General features: G+C 35.9%; 1 protein-coding gene across 3 annotated transcripts in view; it reads right to left on the reverse strand.

Moving 5' to 3' along the window:
- The window catches only part of SNTG1 (syntrophin gamma 1), a 341564-nt gene that overhangs the window by 134949 nt on the left and 184526 nt on the right, over window positions 1-22089 (reverse strand). For 2 of the 3 annotated variants that reach the window (XM_017833684.1, XM_017833674.1), the window contains exons 4-7: window positions 15585-15641; window positions 7758-7815; window positions 2755-2798; window positions 2606-2647 (exon numbers count right to left, since the gene is read on the reverse strand). In XM_017833684.1, the coding sequence (XP_017689173.1) occupies window positions 2606-2647; window positions 2755-2798; window positions 7758-7815; window positions 15585-15641 (201 nt within the window). The remainder of the gene's footprint in view (window positions 1-2605; window positions 2648-2754; window positions 2799-7757; window positions 7816-15584; window positions 15642-22089) is intronic. The other variant, XM_017833693.1, reaches the window with a different exon arrangement.

The following is a 22089-nucleotide window of genomic DNA, read 5'->3' on the forward strand; positions in this document are numbered from 1 at the left end:
GTGACCTTCTCTTAGATGGATGGCCTTACAGGGCTGACAAGCTCCATCTGCCCGGAGGGGTTCCCTGACCGGGAATCGAACCCAGGCCGTGGCGGTGAGAGCGCTGCATCCTAACCACTAGACCACCGGGGGGCCCCACCCTGGAAACAGTAAGAGCAATAGATCCAACACAAGGTTTTTGATAGTATGTAAATGAGTTGACTCATACTCTCCTACTCTGAACCACTCAGTATTAGCACAAGGGAAGTAGTTCACAGCACGGCCTCTCTTTCTTTCCCAAAATCTTGTCTATTGTTAGTGGTGTAGTGGCTAGATCTAGAACGACCAAAAATGTCCACATAACAGCACTATGTTGGTGCTTGCCTACCTATCTTTATGTCTGGACAGTATATGGAGGGAAAATCTAGAGATACATTATTTTCCAGACTACAAATAAATTAGTTTCCAGCCTTAAGAATAATTATATCCATTATAAGCCCTTAAAAGACTAGGTGTATGGATTAACATGCTATGCATTTTTGGACCTTATTACTTAGATAGAAGCCTAAACTCTAAGATGTGTTTTTGAATAAACCTAATTTCAGCCTTTAAAGAGTCTTGTTGTAAAATGTAAAGGAGAGTTTACTGGAAAAAGAATAATTAATAAATCCAGAGCAGAAAGAGCACAAAGTCATGTATTTTAACAGATATAATGGACTTTCCTAACCTCCACATTCAAGTTCATACTGCATTTTTTGGACTAAAACTGCCAGTGTGATGCTGAGAGATATTTTTTTAGGAGAATTTCAAGTTTATTTTTTCCCTGCAACCTCCTCCCACGCTGATACTTCACCACAGAGAGCATGTATTTACCTTACCATAGGAGAGCACTAAGACTTAAGCAATGCGATGCTGCACTCAGATGGGAGTCTTTACAACCCAAGACAAAGAACAAGCTGACAGTCAGTCTTTGATAGAAACTAATCATGTGCTTTCATGGTATGAAAAATATTTTCACCTTCTACAAGCAGAAAACTAGGCTCAAGATTATGTGATCCATCTAAAGCTAAAAAAAAAAAAAATCAAAAAGGAACTGTGTAAAGGCTTCCAGTAAAATACACTAAGAACTGACTAAACCTACCTATCTAGTCTTATGAGAGTAGTCTATCAGTCTATCTATCATTTGTATCAAAAGTAATCAAAGACAATAAAGACAACAGAATGTCCACAAGCATTAACTAATCACAGAATATGATGAGTTGGAAGGGGCCCACAAGGATCATTGAGAATTTTAATGGTTAAGAGATTGTCTCAGCAAACAAAAAATAAAATCATGGTGTTCTTACCAGTTTTCAATATGCATTTGAGTGTTCAAGGCTACACTTCCAGTAGTATCTTTTTCTCATGTCTTGTAATTTCAACAGCCTATTTAAATCCCATTGAGAGATTTGCCATATTAATGTATATTAAACAAACAAGCTCCAGTAAACTTATAAAATACTTAAAATCTGATCACTATTGCACAGGAAAAACTTAATATGAATATAAATACGACTATTAGTCAGTACATACGGAAGGGGGTGTGATGAAGGCTCCGAAGAAGGAAGCACAATTTGTAGTATAGATTTCCAAAAGGAAATAAGTGTGCAAAAGCATTCTGAAGAATAGTGCAGTGATCTAATCTTTCAGCCTGCACTAACTTGTTTATGAGAACTTCATCTTTATTAACTCTTGCTTTCTAAACGCAAACGACGTCTGTTCAATGAAGTGGCACGTAGCAGAATGCCGTATGAAACACAGAGCGTCCTTGAATTGGCAAAGTAAGCTTTAGAAAGATAACCTTTCAAATATAACATTATCCCATTATCTTAAAAATTAAGATACAAATTCTATGGAGCTACACAGGATTTCAAGGTAATTTCTTTGGTAATCTTCTACTTTCTGGCATTATTTTCTGAAATATAGGGTTTCCTCATTCTGAAAGTACTTAAGAAGAGTCAAAAAGTCAAGTATAACAGAAGTACATGATACATTTAGCAAAGGTGACATACCAATGGAACCAGCCTACTACAGACCTCCCAAATACATATGGCTTCTCTAGAAGAAATCTTCTTAATACACTGTTATTTTAAACCCTTATTAATAACAGCTTAACTGAATGAGGACAGCATCCCTCGTAACTAAAAGCCAGAGAACTAAAGGCAGATGAATAGTTTTGTTTAATTTTTAAAATAGGATTAAAACCAACCAAACAACAAATCTCCAACACAGTACAAATTACAGCTTTTGAAATTAAAATGACCTCACACAGCCAGAAAGGTGTAGCACTGCTGAAATTTAACAGCTATAAGCCAGAAGAAGAAATGCTGGAATATATACAACTCAAATCTTCATAATAAAGCAATGACCTTTAATTTAGAAAAGCCTATCTGAGAAGAGCAAGTACACAAAATTAGGAAGAAGAGATTGCACTACAAACTTTTTTGTTTGTCATGTTAGAAGGTACAGTCATATTTGTTTACGAGTTACATTAACTCAAGTGATACCACCACACTGCTATCAGGGTACACTATCATCTCAGTAACTATGAATGACAAAAAGTAGACTAAAAAACAGAAACGCTCACCACTTCTTCATGCCTGCATTTTCTCACATTAATTCCATTAATCTGTTATTAAAAAGATAAAGAGAAGACTTACTCTACATTTCATAAGTATAGAATTCATATCACATTTCTAGAAAAATACAAACAAAATAATTTTCAATTTTACTCACCTGTAGAATTGCATCTCCTATAAAGAGTAAACCTGAAAGTTCAGCTGAAAACAGAAAGCATATTTTTCACTCACTTTGTACAAAACATCCTATATTTTGTGTACATGAATTCTAATTTAATTTAATGTTTTTACATAATCTCTTAAAAGTTAAAACAAAAACCTAATATAGAACCAAACAAAAAAATAAATTATTTGCATTTTCTTTTTTAAACTCAAAATACTGGCATTTCAGTATTATAATAAAAGAGACTATCCAGCCTAAGCACAAGACTATGAAACAGTCCATCAGTCACTAGTACCCTCAGGCCATTGTAGTGAGGTATAGTATACTATTCTGAATAGAAAATTACTACAGGACTAGGTCTTATTTGCCTGTGAGAAATAATTTCTAACAAACTGAAAAAAAGCAACATGGAGACTCCAGAGCTACCTATGAACGACTAATTTAAATTGTAGGCTTTTAGCAAAGATAAAAGATCCTTTAGATCCTGCATCTTTGATAAACTCTATAAATAACATGGAGTATTCATTTTGAATAATATTTTATATGCTGAAGAGCTAGAAAATCAGTATATTGTGCAAAATCAACAGCCAAACTGAATTTGATTTTTAAAACAAAACTGTATCACAAAGACATTTACAAAATCTACAGTTGCAATTTTTAAATATTGTGTTGTGTTTCAGAGCTACCTGATAGAACTATACTTTGTAAGCATACCAGAAGTATAAGAAAGATTATTTAGGTGTCTATAAAGAAATTAATATTCCCTAACATGGGAACTAAGGAATGTTAACAGATTACATGTGATTATTTACCTATAGTATTGCATATCATTCCAGAAGATACTGTCTGGGAAAGACTAGAACTGGGCTTGATCCAAAAACTTTACTTATTTCCATGAGGGCAGAAGAGGTGGAGGGATGGTGTTGTATGTAATAGAACGGTTAGAATGTATAGAGTTCACAGTTGGCAATGGCACAGTTGAGAGCCTCTGGGTAAGAACCAAGGGGCAAACAAATAATGAGGATGTCACTGTGGGAGTCTGCTATAGACCTCCCAGCCAGGACAATGACACCAATGATTGTTCTTTGAGGAACTAAGGGATACTCCAAAGTCAACTGCCCTTGTTCTTATGGAGGACTTCAACTTGCTAGAAATTAACTGGGAGCATCACACAGTTGGTTCAACCTGGGCCAGAAGATTCCTAAAAAACCTGGATGACAACTTTATGGAACAGATCCTAAAGGAGCTGACTTGGAAAGATGCCCTCCTTGATCAGCTGCTTGTCAGCAGAGTGGATCTCATGAGCAAAGTGGAGATTGGTGGCCATTTGGGCACAGTGACAGGAGGAAAAGTGCCAGCAAAACCTCAGCTCTGGGCGAGAGGAGAGCAGACTTCTGGCTGCTCAGGGAATTAGTAAGTAAGGTCCCCTGAGGAAAGGTTTTGCAGCTGCTGGGGTCCACCAGTGCTGGTCACATTTTAAACATCACATCCTAAGGATGGTGAACAGGCAACTCTGAAATGTCAGAAGTCAAGCAGGCAAGGCAGAAGGCCAGCTTTGTTGAACAGGGATTTTTTCCTGGAAAAGGGCCAAAAAGGGAAAGTTGTATGCCCAGTGGAAGCAAGGTCAAGTGACATGGGAAGAATTTGAGGATGCTGCTTGCTGCCATAGGGAGAAAATTCGTGTGGCCAAAGCTCAGCTGGAGTTGAAGCTGCCAGAAATGTGGGGGACTATAAAGTTTTTTCAAATATATTAATGGCAATAGGCAGGACAGAAATATCATTGGCCCATTACAGAATGAGAACAGTCACCTCACAAACAGGGAGAGAGACAAGGCAGAGGTGTTTAACACTTTCTTTTCCTCTGTCTTCAGATGACAGATGACAGACCAAGGGGTTTCCAGCCCAGTGTCCTGAGCTGGAGGACCATGACTGTGAGAATGATCTACTCCCAGTTGACCCTGAAATTGTGCAGGATCCGTTGCTTCAGTTGGATCCCTACAAATCTATGGGGCCTGATGGAATTCATCCAAGAATCCTCAAGGAGCTGCTGATGTCATCGCACAACCTCTCTCAATGATTTTTGAGCAAACTTGGGATTCTGGAAGCTGGTGAATGTTGTCCTGATCTTCAAGAAGAGGAAGAAGGATGACCCTGGAAATTATAGGCCTGTCAGTCTCTCTTCAGTGCCTGGTAAAATTATGGAGAAGATTATTCTGGGAGATGTAGAAAAACACTTGAAAGACAACACAGTCATTGGTCACAGCCAGCACAGTTTCATGAGAGGGAAGTCCTGCTTAATCAAACCTGACTTCCTTTTATGACAAGGTAACCCACCCAGCTGATCAAGGAAAGCCAGTTGATGTAATACTTTTGGATTTCAGTAAAGGTTTTGATACTGTCTCTCACAGAAACCTTCTGGACAAAATGTCCAGCTAAACACAAAATATCCAAATAAACCCATCATGGAGTAGGTGAGGAATTGGCTCATGGGACAGGCACAGAGGGTAAGAGTGAATGGGGTAACATCAGACTGATAACCTGTCACTAGTGGGATTCCACAGGGCTCCATATTAGGCCTTGTGCTCTTCAACATCTTCATAAATTATTTGGATGAAGGAGTAGAAGGGATACTCAGCAAGTATGCAGATGACACAAAACTGGGAGGAGCTGTTGATTCTCTTGAAGGCAGGGAGGTCCTGCAGAGAGACCTCAACAAATTAGAAGAGGCCTCACCTTGAATATTATGTGCAGTTTTGGGCACCACAATATAAAACAAATATAAAGCTATTAGAGAGTGTCCAAAGAAGGGCAATGAAGATGGTGAAGGGCCTTGAGGGGAAGCCGTATGAGGAGCAGCTGAGGTCATTTGGTCTGTTCAGCCTGGAGAAGATCAGGCTGAGGGGAGACCTCATGGTAGTCTACAACTTCTTCTTGAGGGTTAGAGAAGGGGCAGACACTGATCTCTTCATTCTCCGATGACTAGTGACAAAACCTGACGGAATGGCCTGAAGTTGTGTCAGGGGAGTTTAGGCTGGATATCAGAAAGAGATTCTTCACCCAGAAGGTGTTTGGGCACTGGAACAGGCTCCCCAGGGAAGTGGTCACAGCACCAAGCCTGACAGAGTTCAAGAAGCATTTGGACAAGATTCTCAAGATTCTCATGGCACATGGTGGGACTGTGGAGGATGGTTCTGTGCAGGGCTAAGAGTTGGAGTTAATGATCCTTTTGGGTCCCTTCCAACTTGGTATATTCTGTGATTCTGAGTTGTAAAACTGGAACCAATACTGACATGAATTATGATACTCAAGTCTGTGTTTGAAGGATGCTCAAATTATTGTAGAATAGACATTCTGATTTATTCTTTTTTTTTTCAATAAATACATATCTCAGTATTCTTCTTCAGACACTGGGCTTGCATTTGGTAACATTTCATATATGAGACCTAATGTGCTAGCCTAAGCACCTTATGTACATCACTAGTTTTAAGAATTGCATCAAATGTCAGATTCTTGTTTAGAGGTCCAAAGAAAGACCTGAAAGCAACTGGGAGGAGGGCAGAGGCAAGCCTGCAAAATTTTGAGGTATAGGCTTTGGGTCAAACAGCATTTTCTGTATCAAAGTTCCCTAGTACACTTTCCACATCACAAGACAGTCTCCTACACAAGAGATGTCCCTCAAAACTAGCTCTCTGAAAATCAGCAGTATTTTTATTGAAAGGAGTAATGAAGATTATATCTCAGCTACGTATTGAGGCTAGAAATAATGCATCAGCTACTGCAGCAAAAAACCACAAAAATAAACCTGTGCATTTCTGTGTGCTCAATTAAACTTAAGTCTATCTTGCTTATATTTTCTGAAGTGCTTAACAGTATTTCAATAGCCACCATAGGCAATATATGCCACATTTTTATATATTATCTACTTATATGCATACTGAAAAGAATGTAGTCACAAGTATAACTTAAGGTAAACCTTATTGCCTTCCTTAGAGGCTCATTCCATGCTATCCCATAGCCTTCCTACATGCAACTTTCACACCTGCCTTTCAGAGTTGGCTTTCAGTTCTCAATACACTGATTCTTCCATGCCTCCCTTTATCTGTGTGGATAAATATGAGATTTTCCTAATGCTGGCACATTTTAATTGTGGGGAAGCAACATCCTAGAATTATTGCATTACAGATGGAGGGAAACGCTTCTGAGTTTACATTTCTGGCCTTACACAAATATACACAAATACACACAAACATGACAGAGATATTAAATACACCATATTAGTACTGATTCACAACCTTCCTCTCTCATAACTGTGCACATCTTGAGTTGTTTAACTATTACCCATGTTCCTAGTCCATATATCATCCCAATAATTTCAAAACATTGCCAGTTAAAAACACTACAGAGATTCAGCACCAGTTCTGTTTGTATTAAAAGTAATTATGGTTAAGACTTTAGGCAGTACCAGTTTTGCTACATGAGTGGCTGCAAAGGCTTACACAATTCAGTATTATTTCTATTGCTGAAATAACAAAAGGGTATTATCAAGGTTCTGCCATTAGCAACCCCTGTCCCAATATTACCCTACTAACCAGTTTAAAAAGTCATGCATTCTCCTCCCATGTTACCGTGATTTAATAGCCAAACATTCGATCTTCTTCAGCTTCCTGAAAATAACTACTGGAAGTGAATGCCACAAAATCATTATTTTTTGTTAAATTTTTTAAACATCTTCACTCTATAAATACCTTCCTGTTTCTCTCCTTAAAAATAATGCTTTATGAGAACCTGTTTAAAAAAAAATAAAGTGGAATACTTTACCGAATATTCCAAATATTAATTCTATACTTTTTCAGAGAAAAGTTCGGAGGAAGAGAGAGATCATAAAGACATGGAAGAGAACAATAGCGTACATTTAACACTGACTGAAGAATCTCAAAACTTAATAAACCTTGCTTTAACAGGCACATCAAAACACAGTGCACTAAGCTGATACCCACCTCTTTGTTCTTTGGAAATCTTAGAAATGACCACTGGAATATTATGTTCAGCTCCACCCTGAAAACAGAATAAATTACATTCTTGTCAGTCACTAAAAATATTTTTTTTGCTTAAAATTATATTTTGCTCTTTCATTAAATGCCGTTGTTAGAGAGATTGAGATTCTGCATTTCCTTTTTTTTAATGAATATTTGATTGTGAATAATTCCTTATTGCCTCTCATAAAGACATTTTTGGTTGCCATCATTAACTCAGGAAATTAATTCAAACCCTACAAGACTTGAAGAAAAAGGACATCAGTTTATCTGAATTCTTGAGAGCTTAGTGTATGAAATTGTGTCCTGTAAAAGCAGAATGGCCATCCCCCTACAATGGCAACCATGCTGCGACCACTTAGTTTTCATGCTGGCAAGAAACAGGTAAACAAAAGTGCAAGAAAGAAGGTTTAGACTTTTCATCTCAAAAGCGGCCTTTATTTGTTTCCATTTCTATCCACAAGCACAAAGAATGAAGGAAGCAGTGCCATAAGTAACAAGGAACAGAAAAAGAAACATTAAGAGAAGGAACAGTAGGTATTCAATAAATGGGGAGAAATAAAGAAAAAATGGATGATAACTCAACAGTTTGACAAAAATTCAATGCTGTTACTTCATTCAATTTATCCTGTTGGGACTGGAAACATTTATGGTTCTTAAGAATAAAGTAATAAAAATAAATTTCAAATGAAGAAGAAATTCAAAGGAAGGTAAAGGCAAATATACACAGAGAAAGAAATAGTTTTTCCTCTGCAGAGAGCATCAAAGTGTGAGCTTGAATGCAACTTCTACAAATCCTGATCATCAGAAGCTACACTCTGCCACAGTGTTAATTTGTTTAGGAATCCTGGTAAAGGGTTTGCTTACTCTTCTCTTCAGCAGCCAGATTTTACTTTGGAAATAACGGCTTTTTCAGGTCCAGGTCGAGATGTAGAAAGGACTGACATGGGTGTTTTGATGGTCTAAGGAACAGCACACATCCCTTCTTTGTACAATAGCCAATTGTTTGAAAGTGAACAGTCTTGTACTCAATACCTATTTCTGTCATGGAATAAAGATTAATGTCCTGTGAAACGATAGAATCTTAAATAGGATTAATGCTCTTTCTGCTAGTGGCTATCAATGCAAATAGTCCTAAAAACATTGAGTCAAGAGGGATCTTAGTAATATTACAATAATTATACGTCTACAGGAAAAGTTCTACTGTCATTGCTTGGGATGAGTGTTGACAAGCACAGAACATATCCATATTTGTAGCACAGACTGAGTATTCACAAAGACCAGAGGCTACCTTCTTTTCAGTCAGGCTGAGAGATGTATTCAGATTGATTAGATTGTAGCATTATGGCTTGTTGAATATCATTCAGTAGTTTTCACCAACTTTCAGCAACACTGAAAGTTTGCTTTGCTGAAGATAATCAGTTCAAGCTCACCAAATTTATAAGACTTTAACCTATATACTCCAGATTTTTCAGTCACATGCACAATTAATTTCTTCCAAATTTTTCAAACAAACAGAGAAATAATTGTGTCATTTCATTCCTAAGCTTTCATTGTTACACAGATGTTGCACTATCCAGGATATTTAAAGCCCAGTAAAGAAGTGTAGAGTTTAAAGCTCTGCATAGCTAACACAGGTCTTTTTTTTCTCAGTAAAATGGCCTCCCTCCTTAGATTCAGCTCTCCAGTAAAGAGGGAAATTACTGTTATTACTAAGCCAGCCTGCAATGCACACAGCATGATTACTCCTGTCTCATTTTATTATATCTACCTAAATTTGTTTACATTGCAGATTTGAAGAAGCTTTCACCAGTATCCTAACTGAAGAAAATTCTCTCTTCTCACTGCATCACAGTCTGATCAGTATGAAGGTGTGTTTTTAAATTAGCCATAGGAGGTATTTCCCACTATTCTAAGAAATAAAAAATCAAAATGGAAAATAGAAAATAGCTAACCACCTATCTACCCAGTCACTGTCAGCAGTTCATAGCAAGAGTTCAAGCATGTTTTGCCATCTTGTTGAATACTACTTCAGATTGACACTGCAGTCTTGCATCCTGCATTCTCCATTCTTCTCTGTCCTGAGGAGGAAAAAGTGTATGCGTGTCTAAATTCTGGTTTTATAGACTCAGGAGATACTCCTCTGAAGAAACCACTGGGAACAGAAGAGACTTCTCCATTGCTTTAAATTTTCCCTCCCTCCAGTATGGACACATAGTTATAACCTCAGACCAGAAGAGGGACAAAAATACATCGGGTAATGGTGTTGAAGACTTAATGGCTCAGACTTCTGTGAGAATCTAACATCAATCTTTCTCACACGGATTTTCTTGGTCATTTTTCTTTAAGCAGGAAAAGATACACCTGGAATAATGCTAACTGCCCACCTGTGGAGGTGGTCCTACTAGAAGAGGAAGCTCTAATCACTGGCAGCTGTTTGAAGCTTACTGTTCTGGATGTTGGCCACTACTGGTAAGAGGTCACCCACACCTCTTTTCAAAGTGTCATATAATATACTCCTAAAGATTTTTTTCTTATCCCAGTTTTTATGTGTGAGAGTTATTTTTCAGAAGTTTTTATCATATTAAAAATAGAACAACGGAAACTAGTAACTTTTATTGACAAAGGGTGGGGTTTTTTCTGGCTCTAAGTATAAAAAGAAAATAATCTTTTTTTTTTTTTTCCCTAAGCAGAGACAGAAAATCAGAGTCTAAGCAGAGCCTAAAAAAATTAGACCAGTTGTTGGACTTTATTGTCATTAGAGTTAAACAATGTAGGGGATGTTTGATACTAAAAGGCAGTATTTCCACTAACAAAAATAGCCTTAAGGTCCATGGCCACTAGATTTTTTTGATCAAGTCATATTGAAAAGTCAAACTAAATCTCAGCAGATCTGTGATTCTGTTCATCATTTAAAGAGAATGATCAAAACAGAGGCAGGAAAATTGCACTGTACTGAGTCCTGGTAGCCATACGTTAACAACAAACCTTCATTTTTTTAATGAACTATCAAATTTTTTGCCTATTTCTGCAAGAATGCTATACTCCAGTTATTGGAAAACAAGGTTTTCTTTCAAAAGTCATACACTTAGCAGCATCTTTTGTCAAAGCTTTGCATCTCAAACTAGTCAGAGATGAGACAAATTACTGAAATACCACGCTATGCTTACCAAATTTTACATCTATCTCCATGGCTATTCTTTCACATACAAATGTTTATCAAGAGGCTTCAGAAATAAGAAAATTGTTCTTTCAAAAGAGTGTAAAACAGATCTGTTCTGCTTCAAATACAAGCACAGTTTTACCATTCACTTCAGTAGAAGGAAGTAGAGCAAAACATACCTTAAAAGATTGGGTTAGAAGTAATTTTTAAAGGACTGAAGTTTCCATCTTGTGCAAAAGTCAAGCTCACAAGTAGGTTTTTTTTAAGCAGTTAGCTGAATCTGTGAGTTTTATAAATATAGTTGGAATGCCCAGTTGTAAGAGAAGAGATTTTCTCTCATAGACAAGCAAAAAAAAAAATTAGATAGTTTCATCTTGGAATTATTAAAAATTTGTCCTTCTGCTCTTCAGAAAAAAAAAAAAAAATTCCAAGGCTCCAAAATACTTAAGGTGGGATAAGACACTTCCAAAATTTACACGAGAAAAAATTTAAAAGGTGTCTTCATCATGTGAGATATCTGACAGCAAATGGGTGTTTAAGTTAGCAGAAAAAAAGCATCATAGTGCCCTAGAACTGAATGCCAAATATAGACAAAATCGTAACAAACAAGCAAGTATTCTAAAGTGAGGGTCATTAATCGTGGTACTGCTGTAATTAACACCTCAGATAAACTGCATCCTCTGATATACACCACAGCCAGAAATTAAGTCCTCAGATAACCCCCATCTTTAAATAGCCTGAGGGTAGTAAGACAACAGAAACGACTGTAGTTCATGAGGCTGTGGGAATTACTGACACAAGGAGGAGAGGCCTCAATCCCTCTCACTCCTACAGGATGACTTGTAGACCTCTACTTTCAGGCACTATTTCAAATTAATAACATTTCTATTTAAAACTAATAACAAATACGAGTTCTTCATTGAAGTTCAGGAATCTTCCAAAACAAAACAAAACAAAGTAGTATTCATATTCATTAGGAAGCATACCATTTTTGAATGACACATTTTACACAGAAAACTAGCATTTTTCAGAGTATTTGGAACTGACACTGACACTTCATGGTATACCTAAAAAGCCCACTTCAGTGAGCCTTCATAAAGTTTGCCTACTAAACTAAAAAAAAATGACTTTAAGTTCCAGTTCTAAGTTATTTCTTACAACTAACTTAAAATTATTTATAAATATCATCACCATCATATTATTATTATTATATATATAATATGTATATCAATATAATCTGTTATTACAGATTATATTAATTATTTGTGTTGGCTTCCAATTTTTTGTTAATATTTCTTTGTGAGAATGTAGAATTACTAATAAAAGGATCTGGCAAAGAAGGTCCCACATTAACTGATTTTTAAAAAATAATTTAACGTAATAAATCATACTGGCTAACACACATTGACAGAACATCCTGGACCATAGAATTCAACTCACCATTTTCATTATCTAATCTATGCCATCCAAGTAAGTTTGAGTTTCCTTTGTTAAAAAGACATCTCTTTTCTATTTAATGACATTTTTGAAGGGATTCATCACTTGATTGTTAATTATTCAAAAAATTAAAAATTGTCTACTTGCACCTGAATTTACATATCTTCACCTTTCTACTACTTAGATTAATTTTGATCAAAATATCTATGAATCCTAGAAAATTGATATCTTGCTCTAAAAATTTAAGAGTATTTCGCTCCACTAATTTAAGAAAGACCATTGCACATTCACTATTTAATTTATATTTCTCAATTATATTTTATTTCATACAGTGTACATAACACTTGAAAATGTGATCTTGAAATTGTCAGCAATTTTAGTTCTAAATGGTAACAATTCAGTTCTAAATTGTAGCAATTTTAGTTCTAAAATGTCATCATCATGGTTAGGCTTCATGAACAAAGATTTAGGAAGGCTCTATCCACGTTTGTTACAAGCACGCTGGTGGCTTATGAGGCCAATACGAGACAGACATATCCGATTGCAAAAGGCACAGCAGAAAGACTCTTTAGGTGGTGTATTCTGCAAGACACGATTCTTTCTGCGTTGTCTTTTCTCCTCGAGAGTGATCCTGCGTGTGTTCTCAAAGGAGACGGCTGCGTTATAGATGGTGTGTCTCCTGGCCTCCCTATTTGAGGCCAGAGTAGACCAGTTATGATGATCAATATGGCCAAGGCTGAGATGTTGTTTCAGGGAGTCCTTGTATCTTTTCTTCAGGGCTCCTCTCTTGCAGCAGCCAGTGGCAAGTTCACCATAAAGCAGGATCTTAGGGAGGCAGTGATCTTTCATCCTGGAGACGTGCCCTGCCCAACGCAGCTGTGTTCTCAGCAACGTGGCCTCAACACTTGTGACAGCTGCTTGTTCTAGAACAGATGCATTGGTCACATAATCTGACCAGTGGATGTTTAGGATTGTTCAGAGGCAGCGTTGATGGAAGCATTCTAGGAGACCCAGGTGGTGGCGGTAGATGACCCATGACTCGGAACCATATAAGAGAGTAGACAACACTATGGCTTTGTAAACACTGATCTTGGTACTTTTCTTCAAGTGTTTATTACGCCAAACTCTTTTATGGAGTTTTCCGAAGGCACTATATGCCTTTGCTAACCTGTTGTCTATCTCCCCATCAATCTTGCCATCTGAGGAGATGAGGCTACCTAGGTAATTAAACTGCTGGACTGATTTAAGCTCTGATTGGCCAATGGTGATGTGGGGATGATGGGGGACTTCCTGAGGTGCAGGTTGATAGAAGACTTCTGTCTTCTTTAAGCTGACTTCCAGCCCAAAAAGATCAGCAGCGTCTGCAAAGCAGGATGTTAAACGCTGCAGGGCTACTTCTGTGTGGGTGACAAGGGCGGCGTCATCAGCATAAAGCAGCTCCCAGACAAGATGGTTTAAGGTCTTGGTGTGGGCCTTCAGACGCCTTAGATTGAATAGGCTTCCATCAGTACGATATCGAATGTAGATGCCATCTTCATCATCGAGGTCTGCTGTGGCCCTTTGGAGCATCATGCTGAAAAAGACTGTGAAAAGGGTAGGAGCGAGAACGCAGCCTTGTTTCACACCATTCTTAATTAAAAAGGGCTCAGAAAGTGTGTTGCCATATCTGACTTGCCCATGCTGATCCTCATGAAGTAAGATGATCATTTTAAGGAATTTAGGGGGAAAACCTAATCGTTCCAAAATCTACCATAGACCTTTTCTGCTCACAGTATTGAAAGCCTTGGTGAGGTCGGCAAAGGTTACATAGAGACCTTTGTTCTGTTCCCTACACTTCTCTTGCAGTTGTCTGAGGACAAATACCATGTCTGTGGTACTCCCGTTGGCTCTGAAACCACATTGGCTTTCAGGTAGAATTCCTTCTGCAATAGCAGGTATTAGTCTGTTCAAGAGTATTCTTGCCAGGATTTTGCCAGCAATGGAGAGCAGAGTAATACCACGGTACAAAAATCAGGTTTAGTGACTCTGGAGATTTTCCCTCCAAACATAAAAACTTCTTAATGTAACCCATTTTTTCTTAATACCAGCTAAGTAAAACCTCATTTACCCATGCACTTGATTTTACACTGACATGCATTACTTCATCGTTATTCAGTGAACTATAACCTATAATGATAACGGAGGTGCTGTTGACCAAACCGATGAGAAACTTTGGTGAAAAAATAGCAAGAAGGTTTCCTTGAATAGAGGTCTTCATGGGTCAACAAACTAATAGCAAGCATACCAAGACACATTTAAAAATTAGTATTTCTATTCAGCAATATTCTTATCGATGACAACACAAATGCACATTAATCCTTCTTATGAGTCCCTTATAAGGCAAGTACTAGCAGATGTTCAGAAGAAAATCTATACTTTCCCTTTATATGCATAATTTAAGCCTCTGCATTCATGTGAAGTACATTTCATTTTTTCCATTGCTATCTTGAGACTGAGGACTGCTGTGCTTAGAAGATAAAATTAATCTTGTGTTGTCTACATTCAGATTCAAAGGTAAGGTATGGTTTTCAAAATCATAGATTATTACGACAAAAATTATTAACCCTTTCTCCCTCTCATCCCTCCCTATCTCAGAAAAGGGTTACCTATGCTTATATACATTCTTGAATCTTACTGAAGAAAGCAAAAAACATGGTAACATGATAAATTGCCATCTTTGCTTGATCTGCAGCAAAATAAACCATATGAGCAAGCAATAACACTTTCTGTCCTACTAATGAATTGCAGTGAATTAACGTGATATTCTTTGTAGGAGAATTGATGAAGAACTTATTGGCTGTTCCATGTGCCTGCTGCTGTAATTAAGCATTCATTAATAAGCATTCAAATTAGAGTGCTGCTGAAAAAAGTACAGTCTGTGCAGTTGAAAACACCTCTCAACTCTTATACCAAATCTTATTACAGAGTTGGTCAGCTTGAATCTTAAGGGAATGAACTTTCCATTGTCTTCCATTACATAGGGCAGCGTAGTTGCTGGTTGCCTACTGTGGCAGTATATAATATACTAGAATACGTTTGGTCTCTTGTTTCTAGTCCTTTAAAATACAGTTTGTCCTCATTAAAAGTAACATTGACTATATGAAGACAACTTTTGCGTAACATGGAATAACAGACCAAAAAAATCATCCTACCTTTATACTTAATCCAAATCCTCCTACAGTTTGTCTTCTGATCGTTACTGTTCTTTCCTGAGGAAAAAAAAATCAAGTTTTGTTAGATTAAATATTTTCTGCCAGAACAACTATATTCACAAATCAATAATCTGTTTCTGTGCTTCCATCAGACATTGACTTTTCTTGCTTTAATAAATTTCTGAATTTCTAAATGTGGAAATCCCATGAAACCTATGCTGCAGAGGTAAAAGACAAAATCTGGAAGAAAAGCAGAGGTCCTGTCTCAAACAAAAAATCTTTGTTTCAATTCACACCATACTAGCAAGTATTGCAATGCATTAAGAACAGAACTGTGGAGTTTGACAGTTAGGGCATAATATATGGATTTCAGAGGTCTTCACCTTGATGAGAACTAAATTGGTCCCAAATGCAGATTGAACACTACACGCTGAATTACATGCACTGCACTCCTTTAGTGCATTTTCCAATCTAGTTTCATCCAAGAGCTGCATTACTTTTTTTAAGTGAAAGAAACAAATGCTTCAGAAATACTTTGCTACCATAGCTGATTACTAAATAGGCAATACTGTGGAGAAGCAAGAAAAGAAAACAGAAAAATTTCAAGAAACTGTAATTTCCCCACATAACATAATTTATCAGAGGGTTTGGTCTAGTATTTTTTCTAGTTTCTTTTCTATCGCCATTGAAATTTGATATTAAATAGTTCAGCACTAGACATTTACTGAAATGAATTTCATTTCAAAAACATACAGCAAACTAGATCCACTTGAGTGATGTGCTATGTGTAATGAAAGCATTGTATTGCATTTAACTTGGGCTAATTAAAAACAGTTCTCAGTTTTACAATAAAGAAATAATACTTTGATGTATCTTAAGTGTAAAGACTTACATATTCTTTGCAGCGTTATAGCTAACAATAACAAATATGCAAAAATACAAATCAGAATTACATACAAGTTATGTCTTTCATTAGTAAAACATCAATAATCCCCTAGTCTGCAATTTCAAACCTCACATAAACCTTACAGTGAAACAGCTTTTCCAGAACTTTCAGAAGCATCAGACATTTCATGCACTAGAATTTTGGATTAGGATTAATCTTTGATCATCTCCTCCATTTTTTTTTTTTTTACCCCAGAAGTTTAGAAACAAAAATGATAGGACTCATTAAACCACAGTTATCCATCATCCAATCTAAAACTGAGCCATTGGTCAGGTCTTCTTTTGTAATTGGTAAAATAAACACATTCAATCCAGGTGATTCAGAGCAGGTGCCCAAGTTAGGTATTAATCACCTTCATCGAGGATAGAGGCAGGATGTCAAATCTAACTTGGGAATGATGATTCCCTCCTTTTAGAATTGCCAAGTAACTTGAAAAAGTATTTTGATGGTAGATACTGGCTTTGAAATATTTTGCCAGAAAACTCCTTTATCCAAGTAAGTTTTACTTTGTAATTTGCATATGACTTTTTTTATGTGACTCTCAAAAACCCCAAACCAAGCTTAATTTTCAGTGCCATTTTCAACCCAGGTGAACTGAATAAACCTTGTCTGCAAAGTACTACATTGTAGCGTAAAATAATATTTTTATTATAATGATTAATGCAATAAAGAGGTTTGACCAGCAAACTGAAGCAAATTATTTTCTTCTGATGCCTCTAATTAGCATTTCAAATTAGCAATAACAATAATAAAATGCTTTTCTCTAGTCCAATAGCTTTAAATTCTTAAAATGATTTACAATTATTCATTAATAAAATGCGGCAACAGCTCTGGAAGGCAACATATTTTGTACCAGTAAAGAAGTACTCTAAGTATCCTGATTGACCATATATGTTGTTTCATGTTAAAGATACTAATTCTAACCAATGTTCCATTGGTTAGAATTATCTGCTTATAAAAAAGTCTTACTAAAAATCCCTGTCAGCTATAGATTTCTCTATTAGTATTTCGCTTAGTTTCTCTTTCCCCTCTTTTTGCATAGCATGGATTTCTGTGATTGAATTTTCAGTGGTTTTGCAAATTCAAAAAGCAGCTTCATGTCCAAGTTTACAAAATAAAACTTCAGTCAGATGAAAACCTACTTAGTTTACTATCAAGACTACACAAAATGTTCTGTGACCTTGTAATTCTATTATGACATTTTTTTATCTACATTAGAGCAAACAGAGGGAAAGCTAGAGCTCCTAGGATCCTTAAAAGCAAGATTCAGAGCAGTGTTTTAGCTGTTTCCTGGAACAGAACAAAATTAGTTATCATTTTATTGAAAAACACAAAGCTGCTGCCATCCTGTCAGCATTTTCCATGCCTTTAACTCAGAAAATTCCTCATCCACACATATGTTCATTGACTGGAAAGGACAGCTAAGAGTTTTGCCAAGAAAATAAAAATCTTCCTCTGAGCTATGCAGTGAAATAAAACCCATATCTTTTAGGTTTTCATTAAAGAGCTATTAAAATTTCTCCTTAAAATCCATATGGTCTTCTTGAGAACACAAACATCATTTTAAGAGAGATCAGAAGTGAAGAATGACCAAGTGAACACACAGTTCACATGAGAAACTGTGAATAATGAGGAAAGGAAAGCATAGAATCCTACGTAATCATTAACTATTTGCATTAATCAAGAGTTAATGTTATTTTTAAGAATTAAATCTTAGAGTACAGTAAAGATTCAAATATTTGATATTGAGTGGTATGTGATGTAAAAGAAAGTTTCTAATTGCTTAACTGATTCTTAGAAATAATGATTAGTAAGTAATCCTTTCAAATTATTGTAATATAAAGCAGTCATCTAATGTGATATAATAATCTAATAATGTGTCCTTATGAAAGAAGTCAAGGAAAAGTTGAAAAGGATGAAGAAACTTTAAAAGTCTTCATAAAACTGAACTAACTGCATGTGAAACTTAAATATGCCATTACTCAACTTTTTTCCTAGAATATAAATTTTATATTTTCAGTTAGGGACACTGGTTTCCCAGTGTGCGGTTATTCATCTGGTATGTCTGGTATTGTTCTTATAAGAGTAAAGGTTTGAAGAATAAATTTGTCTAGGTCCAGACAGAAAACAAGACCTCTCTTTTCACTGTGGATAGAACAGACACCAAGGTATTACTTGTATGGAAAAAAACTGATAAAAAGCTGAATGTGTGCACAAAATAGTAGGTGAGAAAAAAGGAACAGGAGAGGAATCTACAATAGCAGAGTGACACAGAAAAATGTAGGGAAAAAAAGGAAGAAAATGTTAGAACATAAATTTTAAAATACAGTATTATAAAGATAAAATTAACACATTGACAGCAACTTCATAGATCAACCTGTTAACATTTGATGCCATAATATCTTTAAGGCCATGCTCTTATGTAGTTTATCAGTAGTAATCCCACTACATTTTGAAAGAATATAATTAGAATTTTTTTCCTTTCATTTAATTACTGCGTACATTTTCAAGATCTTATATCCTCTTTTTGGTAATGCTTTGCTCTTTCTTACTGACATTTCTTTGGATTAATTTACACGAGCAGTTAAACTTTATACTCATTCTGACTGTAAAGGACAGAGGACAGGTCAGTCACATTTCCAAGTTGAATTAATAGTGTTAACAAGGTTTGCCAGCAGACTTGCTCATCTGCTAACTTCCATCATGTGACATTTGAAGTTTGTCTCATTATTTCAGTTCCTCATGCAACTGGAGAAGGTTGGCAGTAAGGGATGACAGCAGAATGAATGGTCAACTGGAAGTCCCCCTTCCTCTACAGCTGTGCTGAAGACTGAGGATGGTAAATACAGCGGTGTACTGGCTGGAATAACCAAAAGCACTCATCCTTTTGCTTGTTCTCACTTCAAAATATTCCCATTCTTGCAGCATATGCTTAAAAACTGAAACATTCTCCTAAATATTTACTATAAAATTTCTAGTCCTAGGACTGATTTATTTCAGAAGTGCTGCATTTCTCAAGAAATAAATAAAAGAGAAAAAAAAAAACAAAACAAAACACAAACTATAAACCCGAAGTCAGTATGGATCTGAACTCACACTAGGAAAAGTTATTATTCTCTTTCATATTTGCCATTATAAAATGCAATTTGAACCTCAGTTGATTGCTATGCTTTTTACTTTTAAATAGCTGCAAAAAAATAAGCCACCTTAGGCTTTCCCTAAATAATCATATTTACATCTGTCAGGTTGTCACTTTAAAGCTGCCCAGACTGGCAGGAAAAAAAAAAGTTACCCCCATCTGATAGATGTTTGACGACTTCTGTGAAAAAATGGATTCACTCCACTGAATAGCTGACAGATACCAACATGATAAAAAAACCCCCAAAGATTCTTACTGCTAGCTTTGTGAGGGTAACAAGAATGGAAAGTGCTTGAAAAGTGACCTATCTGTCCACATATTTGCAATTCTCTCCAAGACAGGGAGTTTCGTTTTGACATCGTTTATAATATTCAACCACACATCAGAATCAAAAATGTAAATAAAGACAATACAGTAAATAAATCAAACCCATTATTTATTATTTTAAGCTTTTCACTTTTTTCTTCTATTTCTATTCATTAAAATTGCTAATGTTAATTGAACTTCTTTTACCAACAACAAAACATATAAAAAAAAAATTTATAATTCTCAAAAGACAATGATCCAGTGTAACAGATAAAAAATATTTACTCTCAAGAAGTCTCAAAAATTTAAATATGTGTCCAGTTTTTTAGGGGAGAAAAAGGTATACCAGACCTGACAGACACTAGTCTTATCTTCCATTTTTTCCACAGGCAGACTCATGGATATCTTCAGAACACAAGCTACTCCAATTCAGGCATACATTTCCCGTACTATAAAGCCTTTGTACAGGCAAGGATTTAATCTGGTTTTGTAATGACACTGCCTTCTAGGCTTTGAGTTTCACTAAGTGTTCTCATCTCACTTTTGGTTGTTTGCACTGGAGTTTAAAACTACATCAGATGTCCACTAACAGCATAATGCTGACCTCACCATGCTTCTTTCTCTTGGAAAGCAAGTCTTTCTTGTTGCATACAGAAAGAAATCTATTTAACGCTTATTGATGCAACTGATGCCCAAATTTTGATCTAATCCATGATGGTTTGAATTACCGTTGTTGCTTTACGGAATTGTTATAGGCACAATTGCTGCAGGACCCTCACTAACACCATAATTTCATTCAGCCTACTAAAGAAAGAGATGCTTTATTTTTTAGTGTTTAACACTGTTGCTTATAATCTTTTATGCATTTTATTTTCTTACTCCAAACTTCACACAATGAAAGAATAAACAAGGTTTTGGAAACTAGAACTGTCTTCCATCAAAAGGGAAGCATTCTAAATTAAGAACTAGGTCCTTATCCCATGCACTCACATTAAACAGCACTTCATTCCTAAGGAGCCATTGACTTCATTTAGATTATTCCACAGGATACAAATCAGGATGCTGCTGGAACGCTAAGTGCCTGTTTAAAGTCTGTCCTACACAGAGAAGCATGCAAATTGATTCAGACTCAACGAACAGAAGAGATACTGTTCTGAACTAGAAACACAGTAACAGCCTTTCCTTCCATACCAGTGCAGAAGTGATAAAGAAAAACCTTATAATCAAATTATTTGAAGGTTATTTATTAAAACAGATTTAAAAGAATTCTTATTGTAGCTACTTGTCTGTAAAACTTAACAATACTATCATTTCTCAGTTACAATTTTTTTTTATGTTTTAGAGTTTATTCTCTGAGGCATTCGGTGCCAGTTGCTAATGAAAATATTTGCTTTGTAGAATTCAGGTAAAAAAAAAATAAATGTGGTCACTTATCTAGAATGACAGAAAGAATAAAACAAAATTACCCAAATAAAGTAAAATATAAGAAAAACAAATAAATCTAATAAATCAGGAATAAAAATGAGGAAAATCAGCAAAAAAAAAAAAAAAAAGAAGCCTGTGGGGCTTGTTTGATTATAGCATACAATCAAAGCACATGATACCAGATTATTTAAATTATCTGTGACAAAAGTAGGGCTAACTGTTTGTGAAATGCCAATCATCCTTAGTTGGAATGGATTTACTGCTACAAAACCTAGTCTTAATCCCAGAGGAAATCAGGGTGAAGGACTGAAAAGTCAGTAGTCTAACAATGACACTTCCAGGAAAAAGAAACTTCTCATCATCACAGTAATATCAAACAGATTATGAGTTATGAATTCAATATGAAAATAATATGAGGGAGTTTAATTGGTGAAGCAAATAATCCACTCTTTTCCACAGAGCCTTTGCAAAGTTAAAGAGGGCAAAACTGTAAGAGAAAGCCTTACTGTGAAAAGGAAAAAAAATTAATATGCATTTCATGAAGACATCTAAATAACAAGTTCAGCAGAGTAACAGATATTACAGCAGAATAATGAAAGTTGTATTTCTGAGTGATAAAATCTTTTATTAAATAATGCCTGAATGGTGTTAGTGGAATAATGGCGCCGCTGTGTATGTTGCTAATTGAA

This window comes from Lepidothrix coronata, unplaced genomic scaffold, assembly GCF_001604755.1.
Source record: "Lepidothrix coronata isolate B3197 unplaced genomic scaffold, Lepidothrix_coronata-1.0 Scaffold6, whole genome shotgun sequence".
Taxonomy (NCBI): domain Eukaryota; kingdom Metazoa; phylum Chordata; class Aves; order Passeriformes; family Pipridae; genus Lepidothrix; species Lepidothrix coronata.